The sequence below is a fragment of the Giraffa tippelskirchi genome, chromosome 6 (genome assembly GCF_054371585.1).
Source record: "Giraffa tippelskirchi isolate mGirTip1 chromosome 6, T2T-mGirTip1v1.2.pri, whole genome shotgun sequence".
In the NCBI taxonomy this organism is placed as follows: Eukaryota; Metazoa; Chordata; class Mammalia; order Artiodactyla; family Giraffidae; genus Giraffa; species Giraffa tippelskirchi.
Window position 1 is genome coordinate 120,974,004 of NC_137280.1, and position 23,210 is coordinate 120,997,213.

Genomic DNA, 23,210 nt, shown 5'->3' on the forward strand with positions numbered 1-23,210 from the left:
TGTGTTTGTGTGTGTGTGAGAGAGAGAGAGAAGGGGAAGAGCAGAGAGAAACAGAAACAGCATTTGAGCATGTGTGTGTACCTTCGTGCTCAGTCGCTCAGTCGTGTCTGACTCTTTGCGACCCCATGGACTGTAGCCCACGAGGCTCCTCTGTCCATGGGATTCTCCAGGCAGGAATACTGGAGCAGATTGCCATGCCCTCCTCCAGGATATCTTCCTGACCCAGGGATTGAACCCGTGTCTCTTGTGTCTCCTGCACTGGCAGGCAGATTCACTGCGCCACCTGGGAAGCTCAATTCATCATGATCCCTCTTAATTTTCAAAGCGCTTATTTATCCATCAGTAATTAGCAAACCTGCCCTGGAGCCCAGAAAAAACAGGTCATTGTTATTAATTTCTGTTATGGGAGGTGGAAAGATCATCATAATATGAAATGTAATCATGCTACCAAGCATTTGGGGAGACTTAATCTGTTTAAGAATTGATAGTATTTAGAAAATTTTAGCCTCAATCATTCTTACATCACTGTAATTTTAGGACTAGGTATACAAGTTTAGTTTCTTTATTTTTCCTGGCTCTTATACCAGTCTGCATCTGCAGTGACCAGAGCCTGTATTCTAACTCCTCCAGGTTCCTAGGGCTGGCAGGAGTACAGATGGTACCCTACTACTGAATCTGTCTTCTTGAGAGCTAGTGGAAAAGTCCATGGCCTCCTGGTGCTAGGGTAATATACATTTTGAAAGGAAGCCTGTGCCAGGATATTAAAAGAGTGTTTATTATAGAGTGTTTATAATCCCTACACTGTATTTGAGTGTATAACACTTGTGGTAGGTACTGATCACATAGTTTATAAATGAGAAAGAAAGAGAAAGAGAAAAACACAGTTCATTAATGCCACGTAAGATTTCTGAACGATGGAAACTTTTTCCCATTTGCAATCAAATGTAGTTCTCTCTCTTTTCTACTCTACCTGGAATCCAAGAGCTGCAATGATATTTGCCAGCTTCTACAGTTCATGGGCTTGAAAGGTAGCAGAATCTGCCACCCTGAAATATGCTACTTTGTCGCAAGAAATCTTCAAGCTAAAGGCAATTAAGAAGAAACAGATACAAGAAAAACTCTCTGTCCTCCTCCATTTGGCTAAAAGCAGAACATAAATTTGTAAAGGGTGTTCCTCCCTCCTCTGCTCTTTACCAAGGGAAACAGAAGTTAATCATCAGAGACAGCACCAGCAAAATCTACACAACAGCCTTGTTCAAACCAGCTCTAAGCTACCATTCGGTTCCCCATATATTTACCTTCTACAATTTGGTTTCCTAGAAGCTCAAAGTTCTTTTTTGTTGTCTTTTCATGTGTCTAAAAATTTATTCTTTTGTGAAGATGTTATATAAGTCCAAGTCCTAACCACTGCTTTGAGTTACTCACCTCTGAGTTCTCTCATGTGTTTGCATGATACACTAAAAAAAAAAAGCCAATGTAGAAAGAGGCTTTCTCTAAATGTCCCTTATCTGCCTCAAGACAGATCCTCCAAAAGGAACTTGATGGCCATAAATCCTTCCCTTGGAGCTTCTTGAACCAGGAAGATGGGCTCTTATCACAGGAGAAGGGGTACTATATATATCCAGACAGGCTTTGTCACAAACTATCATGCCTCTCCTCTGTTCTAAGTGTCCATTCATGTTTCCTGAAAATCAGTTACTGTCTCCTAAAAGGCCTCCAACGCTCCGTCCTTCGTATCTTGCCCCATGAAGATGGTATTTAATCCTGAATACTAAGCCACCTCAGAGAGTGCCTCATTTTCCCCCTGGGTATTCTCATATATACAAGAAGTATTACATGCCTCTATACTTCTGTTTGTTTTTCTTTTGTTAATCCTTTTTACAGTGGTCTCAGCTATGAACTCAGAAGGGTGGAGAGAAAATTCCTCCCCTACACAAGCCTGTCTGTCTCTCCCGTGGCAGGGCTCGGTCACCCCACCCACCCTTAATTTCTGGTGCTCATTCTTACCATCTAATGGTTCACAGGAATCTGTGGTGGGGCTTAGAGATTTAGTTTTCATGATTATGTGTAGCGACTGTCAAAATCATCAAAGTGGCATGAAGATTATTTTAAGTTAAAAACATCCAAACAAACAGCAGCTAAACTTCTTTTGCTGACACAAGCAGAGCCTCCCCAAAATACAGTTGCTATAAATCTCCTCAGTGGGGACTTGGGGGCATGGATTACAGCTAGAAAGGAGACTGACCCCCCGGATGAGAACACACATCACAGACTCTCAAGCCTTCCATTTGTTTGCCTAAAACTCGTTTGTTTCCTAAATGTCCTCTTTTTCCTTAAAACTCTTTCTTCCTCTTCCTTTTCTTGCTAAGCTAGTGTATAAACCCCTGTCTTTAGCTCTTCAGGGAGCTAGCCACTTCTTTCATGCACTTCTGTGTGCATATGAATAAACCCCGTCTTTTCTCCTGTTTATCTGTCTTTTGTTAGTCAAGTCACAGGCCACCCAACCATTGCAACCTAAGATGGTAATGGAAAAGTTTTCCTCCCAACACAGGACACTAACATTTTCTGGGAACTGTTATTTATAACATGTTGATATCACATGGGGAAATGCTGTGAGTACATTAAATATTATTGAAGTGGGTGATTTTTGGGGGTAGATGGGGGAGGATAGAAATGAGGATAAGGTATGAAGGGAGACAAAAATAAGATGGTAAGGATTCATCAACTAAGTCATAGTATTAATTCAGTTTTTCTACTTGGGGACAGAGGAGGTACTGAGAGGAAACATACCAAAATATAAGTTACTCTTAGGTGGTAGAATGAATGCTGACCTATTTGTTCCCTCTACTTTTCTGTATTTTCTGAACATTTTATAATCAATTTGTTTTATTTTCATTATCCCCAAATGCAACACTTGAAAATGTTTTTCTGCTACTTGATAGAGGTCATGCCCTAGTACTGTTTCCCCAATTGCTTCTGTCAGCTGTCTCCCACTTCTTACCCCACTGTCTCTCCTGGACACACACACACACACACACACACACACACACACACACGCTGTTACAGAATTCCTGGACACACACACACACACGCTGTTACAGAATTCCTATCTGTATCTCAGCTTGTGCGTGGGTCAGTAGAAAGCATCAGTCGTCTCTCTCCTTTCTTCCAGAATGGCCTCCTAGTTTTAGGACTGTCTTTGGCTTCCCTGAGTAACTAGCCTTGCTCTTGTATCTTGCCCTGCTCTGTGGGTCTGCCTGGATCCCTGGTATCAGCCTTCCTCAGTTTCTCAACCTGGTGCTACCCCATGGGATAGGGTTGAGTAGTGTGTCCGCCAAATTCACATCCTTCCTAGAACTTCAGAATGGTATCTTATTTGGAAATAGGTTTTGCGGTTATAATTAGTTAAAGTCCTACTGGAATAGAATGGGCCCTTAATACAAAATGACTGGTCTTTATTAGAAAATCCTAAGGGAAATCAATCCTGAATATTCATTGGAAGGACTTATGCTGAAGGTGAAGCTCTGATACTTTGGCCACCTTAACGTGAAGAACCAACTCATTGGAAAAGACTCTGTTGCTGGGAAAGATTGAAGGGAAGAGAAGGGGGCAACAGAGGATGAGATGGTTGGATGGCATCACTGACTCAATGGACATGAATTTGAGCAAATTCCAGGAGATAGGGAAGGACAGGGAAGCCTGGTGTGCTGTAGTCCATGGGGTCACAAAGAGTCAGACATGACTGAGCGACTGAACAACAAAAATGTCCTCAGAAGAAGAGGGTAAGAGGCACAGAAACACACAGGGACATCACTATGTGACCACAAAGGCAGAGATTGGAGTGACGCGTCTATCAGCAAAGGATTGCCAAGGAAGCACCTGTTCTACCCTGGAGCCTTCAGAGTGAGCAGGGACCCTGCCTACACCTTGATTTTGGACTCCTAGCCTCCAGGACTGTGAGAAAATAAATTTCCGTTGTTTTAAGTCACCACATTTGTGGTGCTTTGTTTCTGCAGCCCTGGGAGACTAATATATCCACCTAGACTGAACTGGGAGTTCGCCAGGGAAGGTTTCTTATCTGCAGGGAGATCTCACCTGCCCCCAGCATCCTCCTGGCCTGGTAATCCCAACATCCAGAGCCGTGGAGGACGACAGGGGAGGTTTCTTGCGTGCCTTTATTTATACTAAAACCGACTCCAGTTGAGCATTAATCAGATATGAGATTAGACATTTTCTCTGCTTTTATGCAGCATACACAGGGAGAAACATGTTTTCCGAATCTAGAAAACACAATGGAAAAGTTAAAGTCCAGTGGAACCCTTTTTATACTGGAGCTGTCACCTCTGAGCCCACTTTGCTCTGTGCTGGCCGTGCAGTGAATAGTTCAGCCAAGCAGGGGGCACATGCCCCTCTGCACCTCCAGAGTTCAAGGTAGAAAGTCAGAATTCTCATCCCTCTCCTACGCTCCTGCTGCTCCACAGGGCCTCCACCTTGGAGGAGAAAAGGAGAGCAGGCTGTGTTCTCCCTCCCCTCCCCATGCCTCTCCAGAGAGCAGAGAGGTCCCAGGGACAGAAGAAGTTCCCAGGAGTTCCTAGACAAGAGAGCGGTCCTGGAAACAGCCAGGAGCCGTCACCTTCTCCAGCTGTGCTGTCACTCCAGCTGCAGTGAGTCACCTGCAGGCTGAGAGGTGCTGGTCCCTCTGCCACTCCCCCCTCGCCCCTTCCCTGGGAGGACTGTCCCTTCCTGCCACAGCTGTCCACCTCCTTCCAGTCTTGCCCCCTCCAAGCCATTTGGTATACTAGTGCACCGGGCAGAGTGTATGAAATGGCTCTTCCCAAGCTGAGTCACTTACTCACCTGCTGAAATGTTCAGATAGCTCCCCATTCACCCTACAGTGAATTGAAGTCCAGCTTCTTACCAAGGCTGCCAAGTGGGAAGGCCATGGCCGCAGGGTGCTTCGGCACCTCTGTCACCTGCCACCTCTTGTGTTTCCTCCCCGTGATAGGCAGCTACTCAGAGTTCTCTCCACAAGCCTCTCTTTTCCCTCTCTGCTCTGGGCTTTTTCATGTACAGTTGCTGTGCCTGGAACCATCTCCCCCCTTCCCTGCCATCTGTTTATCTCTCCCATACCCTCCATTTTCATTTAAATATTGTCATCTCTGAGAAATCTTTAAGCACACGCACACCCGCACACAGAGTCAGCTGTCCCACTAAGCCAACGCTTTGCAAATTGCTCTTTTACTGCTTAGCACTCAGCATGATTTGTAAAGCTCTGTTTGTGTGAGTACATGAAGAATGCCTGTCTCCTCCACTAGACTATGAGGTCCTGAGGGCAGGAACTTCATCTTTTCATCATTGCATCCCAGCACCCAACCCAGAGCCTGGCTCATACTAGAGGCTTAATTAAGTATTTGCTGCATGAATGCTGAATTTTCAGATAGCTCTGTCACTTGGGTCCATCCAATTCTGACATTCTGTGGGTCTACAGGCCTTATTTTCATCAACCCTCCTGACATAAGAGTTTCCACATTTAATCTGCATGTGAATTTGCTGCTAGAAAAACACATGCCTCCCTGTTGATGGTGTGTGCAGCACACTTGATTGGTTTTGCTCTATCATGATTAATTTATATACAGAATTTAACATTTTTTCAGAGAAAAGCCCTACATTTTCATCATTTCCTTTTGATGCAATTTGCGCTACTGCTCATTGGCTGATACTCTCCAAGAACTGCCTTCATTTTTTTCTGTATCTCTGATATTTCAGACTGATAGTTGCACTTGTATAGGAAATGACTTTTTCCCAGTTTTTTTTTTTTTTTCGTATGTGTGTAGTGATGAATCTTTTCCATAGAGAGATTTTTCAAAAACCAATCTCTGTCTGTACTTGGCAGGAGCTCTGCCTGCCCATTTCCTCCCTTCTCCTCCTTTGCAGCCTCTGTCTTTTCTGCCCGCATTGCTTCTTCTCACAGCAGTACTTTAGCAGCATGCCGGGCGTCTTCAATTTCAGTGGTCTGTATTTTTCCAATTGGAAGATACTCTCTTGCCCTATTTTTAATCATAGAGCTCACACAGACAGCTTGTACTCTGGGCTTGGGGAGGGAGGCTTAGCAGAAATCAGGAAGACCCTGTGACTAGACGAGGTGTTGAAGCTTAAGTTGTGTTTATTGGGAAGAAAAGTTGCAGTGCTGAAAATCCAGTGGGCTTTGAGGAACAAAGAGGGATTGCCCATTGCCATCTGTGGGGAAAATTATGTACTTACTATGGGTCAGGTCCCCTGCAAAGAGTTTTATATTCTTCATCTCATTTAATCTTCACCAACTCCCTTGGAGGTCATTAGTCATTAGTTCACTCACTGACTCTATTTATTTGTTTACTGAACTAATATTTACTGAGTACCTGATGCATGCCAGGAACTCCTGGAGGCTGAGTGGGATGAGGCATTGAAAGCTCTTAATAAATAATGGGATGAGTCGAGATGTCATTTACAGAGATTAGGGTAAGGGTAAGTGTTGGGGTCGGGAAGACATTTCATTTCGGACATGTTGCAATTCTTCTCTAACACCTGGTCCCTCCCCCCATCCTCATTTTCAAATAAGAATACTAACTTCTAATAAATGCCCAAGATTGTATGGTTGCTAGGCGATGACTCTGACCTGGAACCCAGGTCGTTCTGATTCCAGAGCCACGCTCTGTGCTCTTCTTCCATAGCCGTGAGAAAACGAAGCATGGCTGTGCTGGGGGCTCACCCAAAGCCTGTCCCCCTGTCCTTGTCCTGTCTTCATCTAGCAGAGTGGCCTCCTGTATGCCATCTGAATACCCGTCACCCTGCTGACTCTGTCTCCCTGTATTTTAGGGGCTAATACTCTTGGCATAACGAGTAGAAGAGGAAAATTGTGACCAGTGAAAACTTGTCATTAAAGGACACGTTAATTAGTTCGTTTTCCTGTGATGACTCATTAATGAATGCTCTGGTGAAAGTGCTCCTCCAGACACTTAGATAGAAAAATAGACAAAGACAAAGCTGACATGGGCAGAATCATCGCTGTCTCTCCTCCTGACATAAGTCAATCCCTGGATCTTTCTCTCAGGTATGGAGACCAACAACATGTGCTCTGACTGCATTTTACCCGCGTATGTGTAGTGAGGGGCTGTTCCGTTACAGTTCCTCACCTGACATCTGTGATCTGTCTCTTCTCTGCTTGCATTCTGCATCCTCAGCTGCTCAAGCATAGGGCTTGGGTGGCACAGTCACATCCCTGAGGGTCTTTTGGATGATATATAAGTGACCGCTCTGAGGGGTTTCCGCGTGATTTTCTTCAACAACAATGACAACCACTCACTTTTAAGACCTGCAGCTTTCACAGCTTAAAAATATTTTCCCAAAGGAAGAGGAAACAATTTTCAAGTCATTTCCTGCCTGTTAAGCAGGCATTTGTTTATACTACCAGCCAGGCTTTCAGGCTTCAAGGAAATGTATTTTCCTAGGATGTTGGTCTATAAAATTTAGAAATACTAGAAACATTCAAAGTACATGAGAAACAGATTCCACCGGAGGCTGGGGGCAGTGGGTTTGTTCACCTTTCGGTACTGCCCCAGACCCAGAGTAGGCCTTTATTCCAGCTCCCTGGCTCCAGATTCCAGGGTCCAAATGTGTTCCACAATATGAAATCACTCCTTCCCCTCCTCTTCTCTCTTCCATTTCGATAAGTTTGCAAGCAGATTGCAAACTGTCATCTCAACATCTTTACCTTCCACAATGGGATCTCACTAGAGATCGTAGCAGGTGGTAAACTGGTCCGATTTATCATTATTTGCATTTTTAATTTGTGGTATTTTAGGCCTGAAGAGTTTTTTTTTATGGGTCTTAAAATGGCAACACAAACATTGATACATAATTCATTATCTATTTCTCGTAATATATGTTGTTAACAACCCATCGACAAACAGAAAAATCATCAACACTTTAAGCAAGATGAAGTTACAGCTTTAGCTTTCTTGCCCCCCCTACTCTTCTCTGTGGTGTCTGAGAATAAACTGCTTGTCACTGAAGCACAGTTTACAGCCTTGAAAAGCCTTCTAAGTTGCAGCTTGTTTTCATTCAGGATGACCAAATCTTAAATACCTAGGGTAAAGTGTTTGTTGGGCTTCCACAGTTTCTTGACTTGTGAACATTGAGTACTTTTCCGATTTAAGCAAAAGGTGAGAAAACAAGAGGAATATCTCTAGTCCCCATTCTGCTTTCTCTTTCCTTCCAAAGCCCTAAACCTCCCTCTACAGTATTGCCTTGTAGCACTTTGCTTCCTCATCCCCCTCCTATCCCCACTAGATGTTGCTGTCGGCATGACTCTTAAGTTGGAAGAAAGGGGAACATCTGTAATCCTTTTGAAACAACATCTCTATGTATAAACAACTCATATAGACAGAATGCCCATGAATTTGACCGAGAAGACACCAGCATAATATAGGAGACCCTGAGCATTTTTATCAGGATGATAATCCAAGCAGGAAAAAACCAAGAAGGCTAAGTCAAGAGCAGTGTAAAGACCTTATTGTGTTCTTGGTGGCAGAAGCTGTAACTCAGCTGAGATAGGCAAATCTCTTATTACTCCATACTACTCCAGGTCCCTCTACACAGAGCCCATTCCATCGGGATGAAATACCTCTGAAAAGCCCATCCAATAGATTTCCCCTTTGTTTGTCTCCTACCATGTAGATAAATCAGCGAACCACAATGTGGTTTGTGGGCTGTGCCTTCCAGATGCCACACGTTCTGTACTGTGTGGATAAGACCAGGAAAACACTCTCTGCCCTCCAGGAGTTTAGTGCTCACTGACACCAGACAGTGCAGCCTAGGATTGGTTTTCAGTTATTTCATGTGTTAAGTTTTATCCTTTCAACCACCTTGTAGCCTTTAGAGCGTCCCCATTTCTCCAGGTCCATCAGATACCTCTGGTGGAAATCTATAGGTGTTGGAAGTTCAAATCATTGATAAAAGTAATCACTTGCTTCATCAGTGAAATGATTATCCTTTTAGGGTTTCCTTTATTCAAATATTTATGGAGTGCTTTACTAGATTACTAGGCACCGTTCATGACATTAGGAAGGCCTCACTGGCCATGTCGAGTTTTGATATCTTTCTAGACCCAGGAAGATTAGAAAGACATAAGAAAATATGTGCATAATTCCTACACTAAAAATAATGGCTTGCAGGCAGACATCTGATTCCAGCCAGAATTTACTGGAGACCTTGACATTGGCTGTACTTCTTGCTAATGACTAAACTTTCTTCTGGTGATAAATTAAAAAGACTCTAGAAACAATAGCTTGGGCAACCAGATCCAGGTTTTCATGCATGCTATTTTCTAGTCAGGAAGACTCACTCCCAGAATGAGTGTTTTAGAGGATCTGGAGGATGACTTATGACATCTCCAGTGAGAACCTGAGAGCTTTTTCACACCATTGATGGCTTTGGGTCATCTCCATAACACATGGCCTCAGTCATCAGTATATCCTCTAAAGCGGAAGAGACTCATGAAGAGTGCATTTTAGAACACATCAGTTGCTCTGTTTTCTTTCTTTTTTTGTGTGTGATTTGACTTCCCTCTTACTAATAAGCTGCTGTCTTCTCTGAGAGGATTCATGATGTCAGGAATGCACATACAAGGATAGTTGAATATGTAATAAAGTTCTAAAGGAACGCTTATGTTAATTTATAAGGCACCATTTGTCGACAATCTGAAAGACATTATTTCAAACAAAGGTAACTTGGGGGATGTTAGTAGCCATCAAATTTATTTATGATTGCTCTCATTCATTGCACTGTAGAAAGGATTTGTCATTATGTTAGTCATGTTCTTAATTGTACATGATTTTCATAATTTACTTGTTAAATCAAAATATCGTAGTAGATGCTTTCAACAAACTTCCAGTTTTACATATTGAATATACTAAAATATGCCAGACTTTGGGTTTTAGTAAAGAAAACAAATGGCTCAGATGTACTTCCAAGTGTTAGTCTAGCATCATTTTATTTAGTAAAGCTGGCACGCTCCCAGATTCCAGATAAGCAGAGAATTGTGGCATTATCCGTATAATCTGATCCAAAAAATTGAATTGTTTTTTTCTGGGGCAGAAAAATTTATTGTCTTAGTCATTTCTTTTAAATGCTTGTGTGAATTTAGTCTGAAGCCTAGGGAACAAAGTTCCACTAAGCAAAATTCCACTAAGCTTCCTTGGGATATCACTGACCTTATTGCTGGTAGATGGCTTATTGCACAGGAACAAGGATTTGAGAGGCAATAACTGCATTCCTTGGGAGCTTCTTTGGTTAATTTCCACATCTACATCCACCAAGTCTCTCTAGATGAGGCTATGTATGTTACAGGATTTATGGAAGTGGCTCCAGTTCAGTAGATGGATCCAAGATAAGGGGACAGATGGAGTAAAATTAGTTTAATTACAGGATTTTTCATCTATTCATAATTTGCAGTGCCCTGCAGCTTCCTGTGGGGCTGGCTCTTCTGTGCCTGACTGTGAGTGGTCCCGTTCCTGCAGAGAGGCTTCGTTGGCCTCACGCATGCACAACCAAATTGTCCTCTTCAGTCTCGGTGTCTCATACCCCAAATCTTCTAACTCCTGTTACCTACCAGTCAAGTAAATTTCCAAAACCCTAGCTTTCATTTCAGTCTCCTAATCACAAACTTTCAGTGGCTCACCATTTCTAAGAGGATAATATCCAAACTGCTCAGCTTGACACACAGAGCCCTCTGAGATATGCCCACTTGTCTCTTCAGCCTTCCTCCTGTGGGCCCTGAGAGGAAGTCTTTACTGTGGTCACATGGAGCTTCTCATCAGTCCCCTGCCTGCTCTGGGCCATTCTGGACCTTACCTTCACTTTCCTCCTCTGAATGCCTGTATCTCTCTCACCCCTGATTCAGTTCTTCCTGCTCATTAAAGCCCAGCTCAGTTCTGTTTCTTTTGAGATCTCTCTGAACAACATGGTCCATGGGGCCTCCTTTGCTGTGAGCTGGTACCCACCCTTGGCCACCTAATGGTGTCCCAGGCAGGGGCAACTCTTGCACTGACATCCTGTTTGGACAGTGAACTTTTTTCCTGCCAGTGACATCTTGTGCCAGCTTCATTGTCCGCCCCACATGTGACACTTTTTTGCTTGCTCCATGGCATCACAGGCTTGACCGAATGATAGGATGAGAAAGTATGAGCCCAGTTGTAGTTTCTTCTCTTTCAGTCACACCTCTGCATGGGAAGGTGTCTTTCAGATAGAAACAAGTGAAACTCTGAGAAACACAGTGTATGAACAAGGGCTTTGACTTTGACTCATAACTTCCCAGGATGGCTAAGAGCTGGCTCTGGTGTCTGAGTACCTAGATTAGAACAATGGTTTTACCATTTATCTGCTTTATGATATGTCTCTACCTCTGTGCCCTCATATAAAATGGGCACAATAATGGTACCCATACCAGTGGTCATTGAGGGGATTAAACAGCATCATCTAGGTAAGGAAGTCAGTGCTTGGCACATAGTACGTGTCCACTAAATATTCACTCTTAATTTATTAGTAAACTGTTAAAAGAATTAGATCCCAGTTTTCTATTTCAGGAGGAGTGTCCATTGACAGTAAAAGTGCAGGACCATTATTGAATAATGAACTTTGGAAATGGGTCTCCATCCCTTGGGCTGACCTGGTAGTTCTAAGTATTCTCAGGGGATTTGCCAAGGGCCCACCTACTGAGATGACAAGTCCAACTCTACAGAGAGAGTTTCGTTTTTATTTTGGTGTACTGCCTCCTCAGCCCTTTGAGATAACTGTAAGCCTTTTTCAATTCAGCAAGCTATTGCTATTGACTCTAGGATCAACACAGCCCAGGATGGGTTAGAGATATGAACAAGACAAACGAAAACTGACAGATGTAAACTTGGCGAGACAATCAAGATGTTCAAGACCTGGACTAGGAAACAATGAAAAGTATTGTAGACATTCTCTTTCTGAGCTGCCTGGGACAGAGCTGGCGCATTTACACCAGAACCACAGTGTAACACTCCCTGTGCCCTGCATGTCTCTTAACTGTATGGATTTCTGTTTGTCAATATGTCACCTAACGGAGCTGCTTTTCCATCAGGCCTATATCTGCCACAGGTTGAGCAGACCTTCCTCCCCAGGAGCCTGAACAGGCGAGACCCTGAGTTAGAGCGGGAGACAGCCCACATGGCTCCTGGACACACCCAGAAGAGCTCGCCGGGCCATCTGCCGGCAGGGTGGGAAATGGGAGAGTTACCTTGAATTCAGTCTCAATGTTGGCTAGTCTGGCTAGCTCGTTGCTGAGTTCCAGAGCGGTGAGGACTGGGTCTTCGCTGGACAGGGACAAGTACGCAGCACTTGCCAGTCCCTTGTAGGCGTTCATGCGAGAGCGCGAGTGGCTGAAGGAGTCCTTCCGCTGCTTCTCTGTGCACTCATTGCACTTGCAGAAGTAGTCGTGGGGCCGCTCGATGCGGGCGCCCTTGAGCAGGAGGATGTGCACGATCTCGTACTCCTGGCAGTGGGCCGCCAGGATAATGGGTGTGATGTCATGGGAAAAGCGCGTGCCGTCCTCATCGTAAGCGTAGAAGTCGTCGTCGCGCAGCTCCTGCTCCAGCGGGCTGAGCGTCAGGCGCTGGCCCTGCGCGAAGGCCGGGTGGTTGAGGATGGCCTCCACGATGCGCACGTAGCCCTTGCTGATGGCCAGCAGCAGTGCGTCCCCCACCCGCGCCAGGTTCTCCTTCTTGAGCAGCAGCTCTGTGACCTCCAGGTGCTCATTGCCCACGGCCAGCTGCAGTGCGTTCTGCCCCATGTAGTCCACGCAATTGAAGTTGAGGGTCTTGGACTCCTCCAGCATTTTTCTGACCACCGGAATGTTGCCATACTCGGCTGAGTCCAGGAAGCGCTCCTCCTCGGGCGTCAGGCTCGTGCCCTTCTCGTTAAACATGTAGGCAGGACCCCTGATGGCCTGGCGGCGGCCCTTTTCCCTCAGTGTCGTGTGCCGGCGCTGCATGTTTTTGAAGGTGTTGCTCCCCAGCCTGTGGGGTGACAAGACAGAGATGCTAGTTACTTTCCTAGGATCCTACGGTTCCCCAGGGAGCAGAGCAAACAAACATCCTTGAGATGAAAAAGAATGTCATAATTGGAATATTTTGAGAAGGTATGAAATCTTATTACAAAGTATTGTCCTAGCACTGAGATTAAGACACACTGAATAACCTGAACTGTTCTTATACTAATGGAAGAGTATTGGTTTAGTTACCCAGAAGTCTATCCTCCTTGGGTGGAGAAGCGTCTAAAGAGCTAAAATGTGGGTTCAGGGCAAGCTAAGGGTGGAGGTGGAGAGGGCGGGGTCATGATGTGGCTGAAACAGGCTAACAACTGTTTTATTTCCATTTGTGCAAAGTTGAGAATGTCACTTAACTTCTCTGTGCTTTAGTGCAGTGCTTTTCTGTGCTTTTACCAATATAACATGGATAACTTTTTGTGTGCCATAAAGTCGATAGGATTAAGCACGGTAGCATGCTTGTAGAAAGTACTCAGTCCCTGTTGGTCCCCTTCCACCTATTGGTGTGCCCACTTCTTCAGGGGTTCTGCCATAGAAATGGCCACCATGGATACTAAGGCCTTTGCTTCAGGTGTGTTACCCCAGTTGAGCTCCTGCACTGTGACAAAACTGCAGCAACACACAGGCATGGCCACACCTCTGTTTCAGTCCTCCACTATATTGGGATGTGCTTTCTTCTCATCCCCATGAAGCCTGAGCACCTACCAACAATCATGGTGTTGCATGGAGCGGGCCTAGGCTCATTGCCGCTTACTGATGGCCACTGATGCAGCCTGCCTGAGGAAATACAGCTATAGTTTCTGGATCTTTATACGGATGGAGAAGCAGCTTAATTTATATACTGGGTTCATTACTAACATGTTGTTCTTTCCCATTGTGGCATAGTGTAGATGTTAATACAATACTATTAGTAGTAGTCAACATTTATTAAGCCCTTCTGATATGCCAGGAACTGTACTAAGAGGTTTATATACTTCACATATACTGCCTGTGGAATTTTTGTATAAACCCTGTGATGTAGATACTATTATTATCCTTATCTTGGATGACGATCTTGAGACAAGTGAGGCTGAGAGATAGGCTTTCAAGTGAGAAAATCAAGAATAGGCATCCTGGCTCCAACTTTTGCCAGCCTTGTGACTCTGGACAAGTTACCTACTCTTTAGTTTGTCAGGGTTTTAAAATGGCAGACTGGAGAAAATGATAGCTGGATATCCCATCTCTAGTTTACCTTGACTGCTTGAGCAGGTCCCCAGTTCAAGATGCTTTAACTGTAAAATAGAGAGTCTAGACCAGGTGTTCCCTAACTCTCTACAAACTTGAACCTCTCAAACTATTTATTCTCCTGTTGGTCCTACCCATATTTTTTCGTCTTCTCCCACTCATATTATTCAAATAATATTAGCATGATGTGCATGTCAATGAGGAAGTTTCTGTTCTAAAGAGTACGTACTTGGGGATTGGTTTTGAACTATTTCCCATGTTCCCAATTGTCTTTTTGTTATTGGCCATGTCTCGATGCATTAAGAGTACTCAGTATTTCATTTAAGTCGTCTGTAAAAGATAAAAATAATCACAGAAGATGGTTTTTAAATTATACTTAATGTTTTGAGATTAAAAAAAATAATAATGCCATTCAGTCTTGTGATTTTTAAAAATTTGGTCTCTATTTAGTTTCCTGCTAATTTTACCTTTTGACATGCTCTAGTTTTAGCTCTTTTGGGGGCCCCAAATCTGGTGGTAAGCAGAGACTTGAGGTCAGACTGTACTCTGTGCTTAGGCCTGAGTCACACTTCTTGGGAGAAGCTGCTAAACTGTTCAGTGGAACAGCTTCTTTATCTGCAAAAAAGTGAAAGGAATAATGATGGGCAACTCCCTCAAAAGGCAACTGTGGATGATAAATCCTGATGGAGTGCTCCTTGCTTCTTTGGGAAGAACTTCTGAACTGCCATCCACTCTTCTAAAGTGCACGTTGATAAGAGATTTCTGGGGAAAAGGTTCTCAAAATTCAACTTTATGAGCTCCTTCTTAGCTCATTTCTCTCAACAGTGCCATCATCCGAGGGAGAAAGGGTGCTTATTGATGCCAATGCTAACTGTATATTGGGAGTCCAAAAGAGATCTTCAGGTGAGAGACAAGGACTCACAAATTGGGCACAGGCACTTATTATTACAAGTTTTTCAGAACTAGAGGCAGTAACTGAGTTGAAAGCTAAGCAGTCACCTCAGTTGTGTCCCCAAAGGGCCTTATTGCAGATGATATGAACTCAGTCTCAAGGTCTGTTATCTGGGGACACACACTCAGGTGGGAGTTTAGCCCACAAAAGACTAAACCTCTTTCTTGTGGAAGTTCTCAGCCTGTCCTCTGATGAGGCTTCTCCCCTCTCAGGAGCACCTCTCTGGACGTGCCATCACATCTCACCCTGAGAATGCACCCAGGAGCACCTGAGCAGTGTGTCAGAGAGGTAACAGTAACTGTCTTAGAAGGAACCAGAGCTAGAGCTTGATTCCACATCACTTCTATGTTAGAAGTCTGCTCAGGTGGGAGAATAGGTCAGGCACCAAGGTCATGAGTACCAAGAATACACAACTGTTACACAGCAACAAGCCACAGAGAGATTAATTCAAAGGAAATATAATGATACTGAACCAGGTCAGAGCAGAGAAACATGTCCCAAGGAACACATAAGTACCCAATCTAAATTCAGAGTCCATGTGGATGCCTACAAACCTAAAGAATGTTAAAGCATCATTTGTTAATCCCCCTCCTTAAACAAACAAACATAAAAAGCAAGGTATTAACATTTTCATTTTTAGGAGGAGAACCTGAGGTAGATGAAGCAAAAAGACTAAACCTTAGGGCAAATAATTTCTGCACAAGAGTAGTGCGTTATATAAATCCTGATGTTTCTATAATAATCATGTTTTATCAAAGAAAAATAAGTGTGGCTAGAATTTATCAGAAGTTAAAATGTCCTCTTCATTTGATATGCATTTTTCTGAATGACCTTGAAAGCAGACACTCGGATGTAGTAAGAAATAAACAAGCCTCTCTTTCCCATCCTTAAATCTCTCAGCTTTGAGATACATTTGGATGCTCAAAGAATTGTCAGTTCTGCTCCTCTTCTTACAGAATCTGACATTGATGAAATGTTATGGCCCTTCAAATCATGTTTGCAGACAGGCATATAGTGGGACAGGCTACTCCAGGAGATTGCTCTCAACATAAGGTTTTCATAGACCCTGGAGCTCTGTGAATTGATTCTCATATTGATGGAGGCCTTTTAGACTCGTTGGGAGTCCTTATTATCTCCAACTTATAGTCTAATGATGCTTTTAAAACATTTGTTTTATTTTTTCCAGCTTTGTTAAGGTATAATTGATAAAATTGTAAGGTATTTAAAGTATACATTGAGGTGATTTGGTATATATGTTTTGGTTAGAACATTTGCATTCTATTCTCAGCAAATTTCAATTATATAATACAGTGTTATCAACTATAGTTACCATGTTTTTTTTATATTAGATATTCAGACCTTATTCACCTCGTAACTGAAAGTTTATAACCTTTTGTGTATGTGTGTGTGCCTGTGTGGTCAGTCATGTCTGACTGTTTGTAACCCTTTGGATTGTAGCCCACGAGCATCCTCTGTCCATGGGATTTTTCAGGCAAGAATACTGGAGTAGGTTGCTATTTTCTTCTCCAGAGGATCTTCCCGACCTAGGGACTGAACCTGCATTTCCTGTGGCTCCTATATAGGTGGATTCTTTACCCATTGATCTATCAGGGAAGCCCTTTTACCAACCTCATTTCCCCCCATCTAAGCATTTATATACCTATGAAAATATTTAGCCACTGGACCCTTGCCATTTAATCTTGACCTTATAGATAATCAGGCTTTAGCCATATTTTTCACATGGGTTGGAAAGAATCCACAAAAGATGATACGTCAGAAAGGTAAAGTCATTTGATCCACAATAGCTGGTGGCCAAAGCTCACACTCATGAATCAGATGTGTTGCTCTGCTGGACTCAGAATCTTGTCAACTGAGCAAAATGATTCTCTTTAAAATGCAGTTAACATTTGATTGCCCTTTCTTTAATATTTTTCTTAAAAATGAACTTTGAATGCGAATGCCTTTTTATTTGCATATATTATTGAGATAACAAGTGATCAAATTCATCAAACACCTCAATTAAGATACTGTGTATCATTTTCATTTTCCATAAATGCATACATTGACATTTGATGTCATTGAGAAGGAGGATTTCAGTGGAAACAAACCCATATTTGAGAGGAGGACTGATTATTAAACTCCCTCTTGATCCCTTGGTTGCTATTTTTATCAAACTGCTCTTACAAATGCCTCAGCCAATCTGAAGGAAGCCAGATGTCAGTGATCCATAAAAAGTATGAATTCCACACCCTAAGTCCCACTGTAAAAGAGCATGACCACAGAGCCTTTTGGAGACAAGGACTGTGGTTAATTACTGATGAAGCAAAGGCCATGCTTAATCAAAATGTCTTTTTAGAGATTTTTGTAAAATTGCTACATGGACCATAGGTCTTTATAGAAATTATCCAAGCCTGAAACCAATTCAGTCTGTAACATTCCACAACTAAATGTAGCACCAAACAATATCCTGGAGTCTGGTCAGTCATCCAGGAAAACCTGGCTCTGGTCTGTGCGTCCTCTCAAGTGTTCATGTTGTGAGTTTTAGTTCAAAGCAACAGTGACGAAATAGTCAAGTGATGTCAAGTTTTCTCCTAAACCTCAGTTCCCTTACCAATAGAAAAGAAGTATTAAAATCTACCTTCTATGGGCCTCAAGATGAAAGTCATGACGGAAAATGTGATTCAGATTCCCTGGATATTATAAAGCCTTATACAAATGTCCATCAAAATAATGATGAGCACTTTATATATCAGTACACTTAAGTAAATGATTATATATTGGCTTACATTTTACTCTACACTGATATGTAAAGCTTAGCTATTTTTCTAAATGACTATAAAATAGCTCGACTTAACATATATTATACATTTACTGTGTGCCAGACACTGCTAACTGCTTTATATGAACTGTTTTAAATTTGCACCAATCACATGGTACAGTTGGCTCTTTTCCTTAATGACTAATTGTAATGATTAACACCTATTACACATTAACCACATTGCAGGCACCATGCTGAGAACTTTACATGCATTATCACTTTAAATCCTCATAAACTGTATGATATACTTGCTATTGTCATTCCCATTTAACGGATGATAAAGTGAAGCTCAGGTAAAATAACCACTTTTGCCTGTACAACCTGTGAGGTGAGGCTACATAATTTGTGAGTGTTCAGGTCACTTCAGTTCAGTCGCTCAGTCGTGTCTGACTCTTTGCGACCCCATGAATCGCAACACACCAGGCCTCCCTGTCCATCACCAACTCCCGGAGTTTACCCAAACCCATGTCCATCGAGTTGGTGATGCCATCCAACCATCTCATCCTCTGTGGTCCCCTTCTCCTCCCGCCCCCAATCCTTCCCAGCATCAGGGTCTTTTCCAATGAGTCAACTCTTCGTTTGTGAGTGTAGACTATTGTTAAGAGTCTAATCTGTCTGATTTCAAAGCATGTGCTTTTAGCTGGTATGTCACTGCCATCCATCTTACTCCTGCTTTTTTTTTTCCTGTTTCCTTAGACTGTAGAATTTCCCACTAGAGTGCAGGATCCATGAGGGCAGGGGAATTACTTGTTTATATGGTATATGTACCTGGCACCCAGTACCCCTCATGCTTCATATATGCTATGCTATGCTATGCTAAGTCGCTTCAGTCGTGTCCGACTCTGTGTGACCCCATAGACGGCAGCTCACCAGGCTCCGCCGTCCCTAGGATTCTCCAGGCAAGAATACTGGAGTGGGTTGCCATTTCTTTCTCCAGTGCGTGAAAGGGAAAAGTGAAAGTGAAGTCGCTCAGTCGTGTCCAACTCTTAGCGACCCCATGGACTGTAGCCTACCAGGCTCCTCCATCCATGGGATTTTCCAGGCAAGAATACTGGAGTGGGGTGCCATTGCCTTCTCCGGCTTCATATATGATGCATGGTCAAATACCTTAATTCTTAAATACTTGAATTGGGGTTGGCTATTAAAGAAGGCCAATAAAACAGAGGTATTAATGTTTACTAGTATCCTCCTCCTTATAAATATAGGAGCTACATAATCCTTTAACTACTATTTCCCATTTGTAACTGACAACTTTTAAAATAAAGTATGAGTTCCAAAGGAAAACTAGTTTCCAGTTAGCTCCACTATAAATAATGACCCAGAAGCCAGAAGTACACTCGACTAATATCAGAGTGTATTAAGTCTTGCCGGTGACTGAGGCATTCCCACATCTTCAAAATACTCTTAAAATTTTTAATTTATTTCCAAAGGCATGCAATTTATTTCTAAGTATCATCTTCTTTATTTTATTAAAATTGAAGTGAGGTAGTACATATAAATTACAGTGCTTAATAATAATTGCATAATATTAACTATTTTAGTTTAATACAATTATAATAATTGTGGATTCAAAGCATGCAAATTCCTACCTAAGCTAGTGAAAATAATTTGTGCAATACATATATTTTGAATAAAAAAGATATTCACTATTTACTCCATGAATGTATATTCATGAATGAACAAATAGTGAATATCTGCTTTATTCACAAAAGAACGAATTCATATACCTTGCCAATCAGGTCCTGTAGGAAAAAAGCAAAGTATCCTTATGCTACTCAGTAGTGTACAAAGTACAAAGTGAAAGTTGCTCAGTCGTGTCCAACTCTTTGCAACCTCATGGACTATACAGTCCATAGAATTCTCCAGGCCAGAATACTGGAGAGGGTAACCTTTCCCTTCTCCAGGGGATCTTCTCAACACAGGGATCGAACCCAGGTCTCCTGCATTGCAGGCGGATTCTTTACCAGCTGAATTATCATTACAATACATTATATTGAGATATACTTTCTAAACACTTAAGCTAACGTGGGATTTTTTTCCCCCATTGGATCTTGGAGTGGAAACTATTCAGTGTTCTTGAATGTTAATAAATGATTTTATCAGCAATTTTCACCAAATGACATCATTTAGAGAAGCAGTTATTCTCAATATTTTCAAACTACCTTATATATTAGCTGTGCAAGTATAACTAGTGCTTTGTGTATGCTGCTTTGATTTTTCATTTTATTTCCTTATAGGTCTATTGGGAATTAGGGAGTTGTGAAATAGATATCTCATTGTGTATAGTGCCAGGTAGAGCTGAAACAATAAGTTCTAATAGTTATGTACTTTTTTCTTCCAAAGATTTGTCTTGGAATAAAATAGATATGTGTATAACCTTTTTATTGTTTATTGACCTCTGTGACTAAAGAATCTAAAATAAACATCTAGTACCACAAAAGTAAGAAGAAGCCCTTAAATCATGAAATGTAATGCTGAGAAAAGTAACATGCTGAATATTCATCTGGGGGTGGGCAGTGTTGATTGCTGTTCCTAAGCAAGAAATCCTCTCATCCAGGGTACCACACGCATGTGTAATTAGTCTCAATGAGGCTTCACATAGTTTTGCATTTTTTCTGGGTTAATTACTGCCTAAAGGAGTTAGCTAGTTTATATGCCCCTAAGCTTAGGAGCAGGAGTATTTAGAAATAAATTTTTTTTTAACTTCTAATCATGACATAGAACCTTGGTAAATTGTTAAACAGTTGAATCAATGTTATTGTTTAAAAGATCATAGAGAGTTTGAATTATATCCATAGTGAATATTCTGGATTTAATGTGAATTCATTCATAAATCTGATGTGTGCTTCAGAAATAGGACCCACCAGAAGGTGGCATTCTGAGGCAAAAATTAACTGCCACCAGACAGGGTCAATCATTATTGCCTCTTTCAAATCTACCCTAAATCCATTAAGCCTTTAAATCACAATTAATGGCAGTAGCATCCTGGTTATGTCTACTCAATCATACTTAAGTGAATTTATTATGCGACTTCAGACTTAAAGAGGGAGATGCTGTGTTCCAGAGTTTCAAAGCTTGTGTCAAAGCCCTGCCAGATTACATCTCTTTTATTAAAAGCATATTCGTTATGTTTAGATGGATGTCTAAAGCACACATTTTCAACAAAAAATGGAAAGAAAAATACTAATCTCCTTCTTCCCACCTGTAGTTCTTTAATAGTGGCAGCTAATTAGAATGTATCTTCTTTCTCCTCATACCCCTGTATTTATATTAAGATAACTACAACCACCAAAAAATATCAAATTAAAAAACTGTCAGTAGTGAAGTAGGAGGAGATGAGACAACACACATACTCTCTTCTAGGAATAAAACTGCACTCTAGCATAAAAGGACCAGGATACCAGGATGAGTTGCCTATTTCTAAAAGGCTTTGTAAACTTAGACTTTCAATGAAAAGTAAAAAAAAAAAAAAATTCTGTACTAACGTATCAAATAATAAAAACTGTAAATCCAGATTTACATCTAAAACCACAAGCAATGCACAAGAGGGAGAGAGCTAATAAATAAAAGTTTAACTCCATATTTCAACGAGAAAACCACCTCTACTGGAAAAATCATTATGAAAGAATCATCATAGCTGCTTACATTGAGGGTGAAATACGCAGGCTTGTCCGTTCTCTAGATGACCGGAATCCGGTGTTGAGTCGCGGGAATCTGGCTCCCCATGGGTGGTAGCCGGATAGATGCCACTCTCCGTGGTGCTGAAGTATGAAGCTGGTCGAGTGAGTGAAGTTGTGAGGATGTGAAAGCGCGCTCCGCTGTCCTTTGTGTTGCAATAGTAAAACCTCGCCTTCCGTGGCAGACCCGCTTTACTGTTCTTTTCCTAGTCTGGGGGAAATTTCCCAGGGAACATGACGGAGAAGGATCCGTGTGTGAGACAGGCATGCGGTGTGGTGATGGGTTGTTATAGTCCCCACCCCCTCTCCCAGTAGCTTTCAAAGGGAGGTAGCAACTCTGCCTTCCTACCACAGCTCCTTAGGATTTCTGCGTGCCCCCACTCAAGCTCCAGAGTGGTGCATAACACACACACACACACACACACACACACACCCCTCTCAATTATATAAGGTAGCAGATTCTGGCTCCTGAAGCAGAATATTCGTCTGTTAAATGAAAAATGAGGAATGAACTGGTTTTCTACCTGTTGTGTCTATGTGTGTTTACAGAGGGAAGGAGTTGAAAAGAAGACTAAAACTAGAGGAACCTTAAGAATAACAGAATTAGTTTACTTTAATAAGCTTTAAGGTCACACTCCACTTAGTCTTCTGTGAGCAGTGCATTTTCTAACTTTAACCTTTTGTTTCATGATCTTTTAGCATTGTCTAGCATCAGAAAGAGGTCAGTGAGGTAGATCAAGTCTGATGCTAGTAAAAATGCTTAAAAAGAGTTAGGTTTCATTTGTAGCTTTCCACTTTTTTGAAGGGAAATTCCTAATGCAAAACCCATTTCCCCACACTCCCCACTGTCACCAGTTGCTGTGTTAACAAATGATCTATGATTCTTAAACACTAAGGTATTTTGATGGCCTCATTGGAGAGAAACCTCCTTAATTGAAATAGTACCTGGGTAAGAGAAATACCAGATTAGTCCCAGGATCTACTTGGGTCACTGAACAATAAATCAGAGTACTTATTCTTTGAAACCAACTCATGGTTAACAACTAACAGTCTAAATACTTAGGATTAAAGAGTTGGCTTTAATATATTTTGCACAATGTCATTGTAGGTTTATATGCAAATCAGTTACATTGGTTCATTAATATGCTACTAAAGTTTTCTCTGCATATAACATGATATGTGGGAAAAGACCCTGGAATTTTGATTCACCTATTAACTTTGTGACCTTCAGTATAATACTTAACCTCACTGAATCTCAGTCTTCTCATATGTAAATGGTGGGTGAAAATGGGTAACAATACTTTTTTTCCAAATGTGTGCATTTAAGAGATGCATAGTAAGTTTGAATGTTGTTTCTCCCTCCTTGTTCCAGAGAAGTTAAAGTAATTATCTAGTTAAAACTCTAAAAAGCTTGACAAGAAACTAATTTGATTC

At 41.9% G+C, this 23,210-nt stretch overlaps 2 protein-coding genes across 17 annotated transcripts in view; one reads left to right on the forward strand and one right to left on the reverse strand.

Annotated features, from left to right (window-relative positions):
* Positions 1–21,853, reverse strand: part of TRPC7 (transient receptor potential cation channel subfamily C member 7) — a 141,877-nt gene extending 120,024 nt beyond the window's left edge. Inside the window, exons 1-2 of the mRNA XM_081500633.1 lie at positions 21,745–21,853; positions 12,299–13,076 (exon numbers count right to left, since the gene is read on the reverse strand). Of these exons, the coding sequence (XP_081356759.1) occupies positions 12,299–13,076; positions 21,745–21,746 (780 nt within the window). The 5' untranslated portion in view covers positions 21,747–21,853. The remainder of the gene's footprint in view (positions 1–12,298; positions 13,077–21,744) is intronic.
* Positions 1–23,210, forward strand: part of LOC145510158 (uncharacterized) — a 735,177-nt gene that overhangs the window by 119,445 nt on the left and 592,522 nt on the right. The window contains exon 3 of one of the 16 annotated variants that reach the window (XR_014056824.1): positions 15,494–15,569. The exons of the other annotated variants lie outside the window; for them this stretch is intronic. The gene's annotated coding sequence lies outside the window, so the exon portion shown is untranslated. The remainder of the gene's footprint in view (positions 1–15,493; positions 15,570–23,210) is intronic. 16 annotated transcript variants of the gene reach the window in all.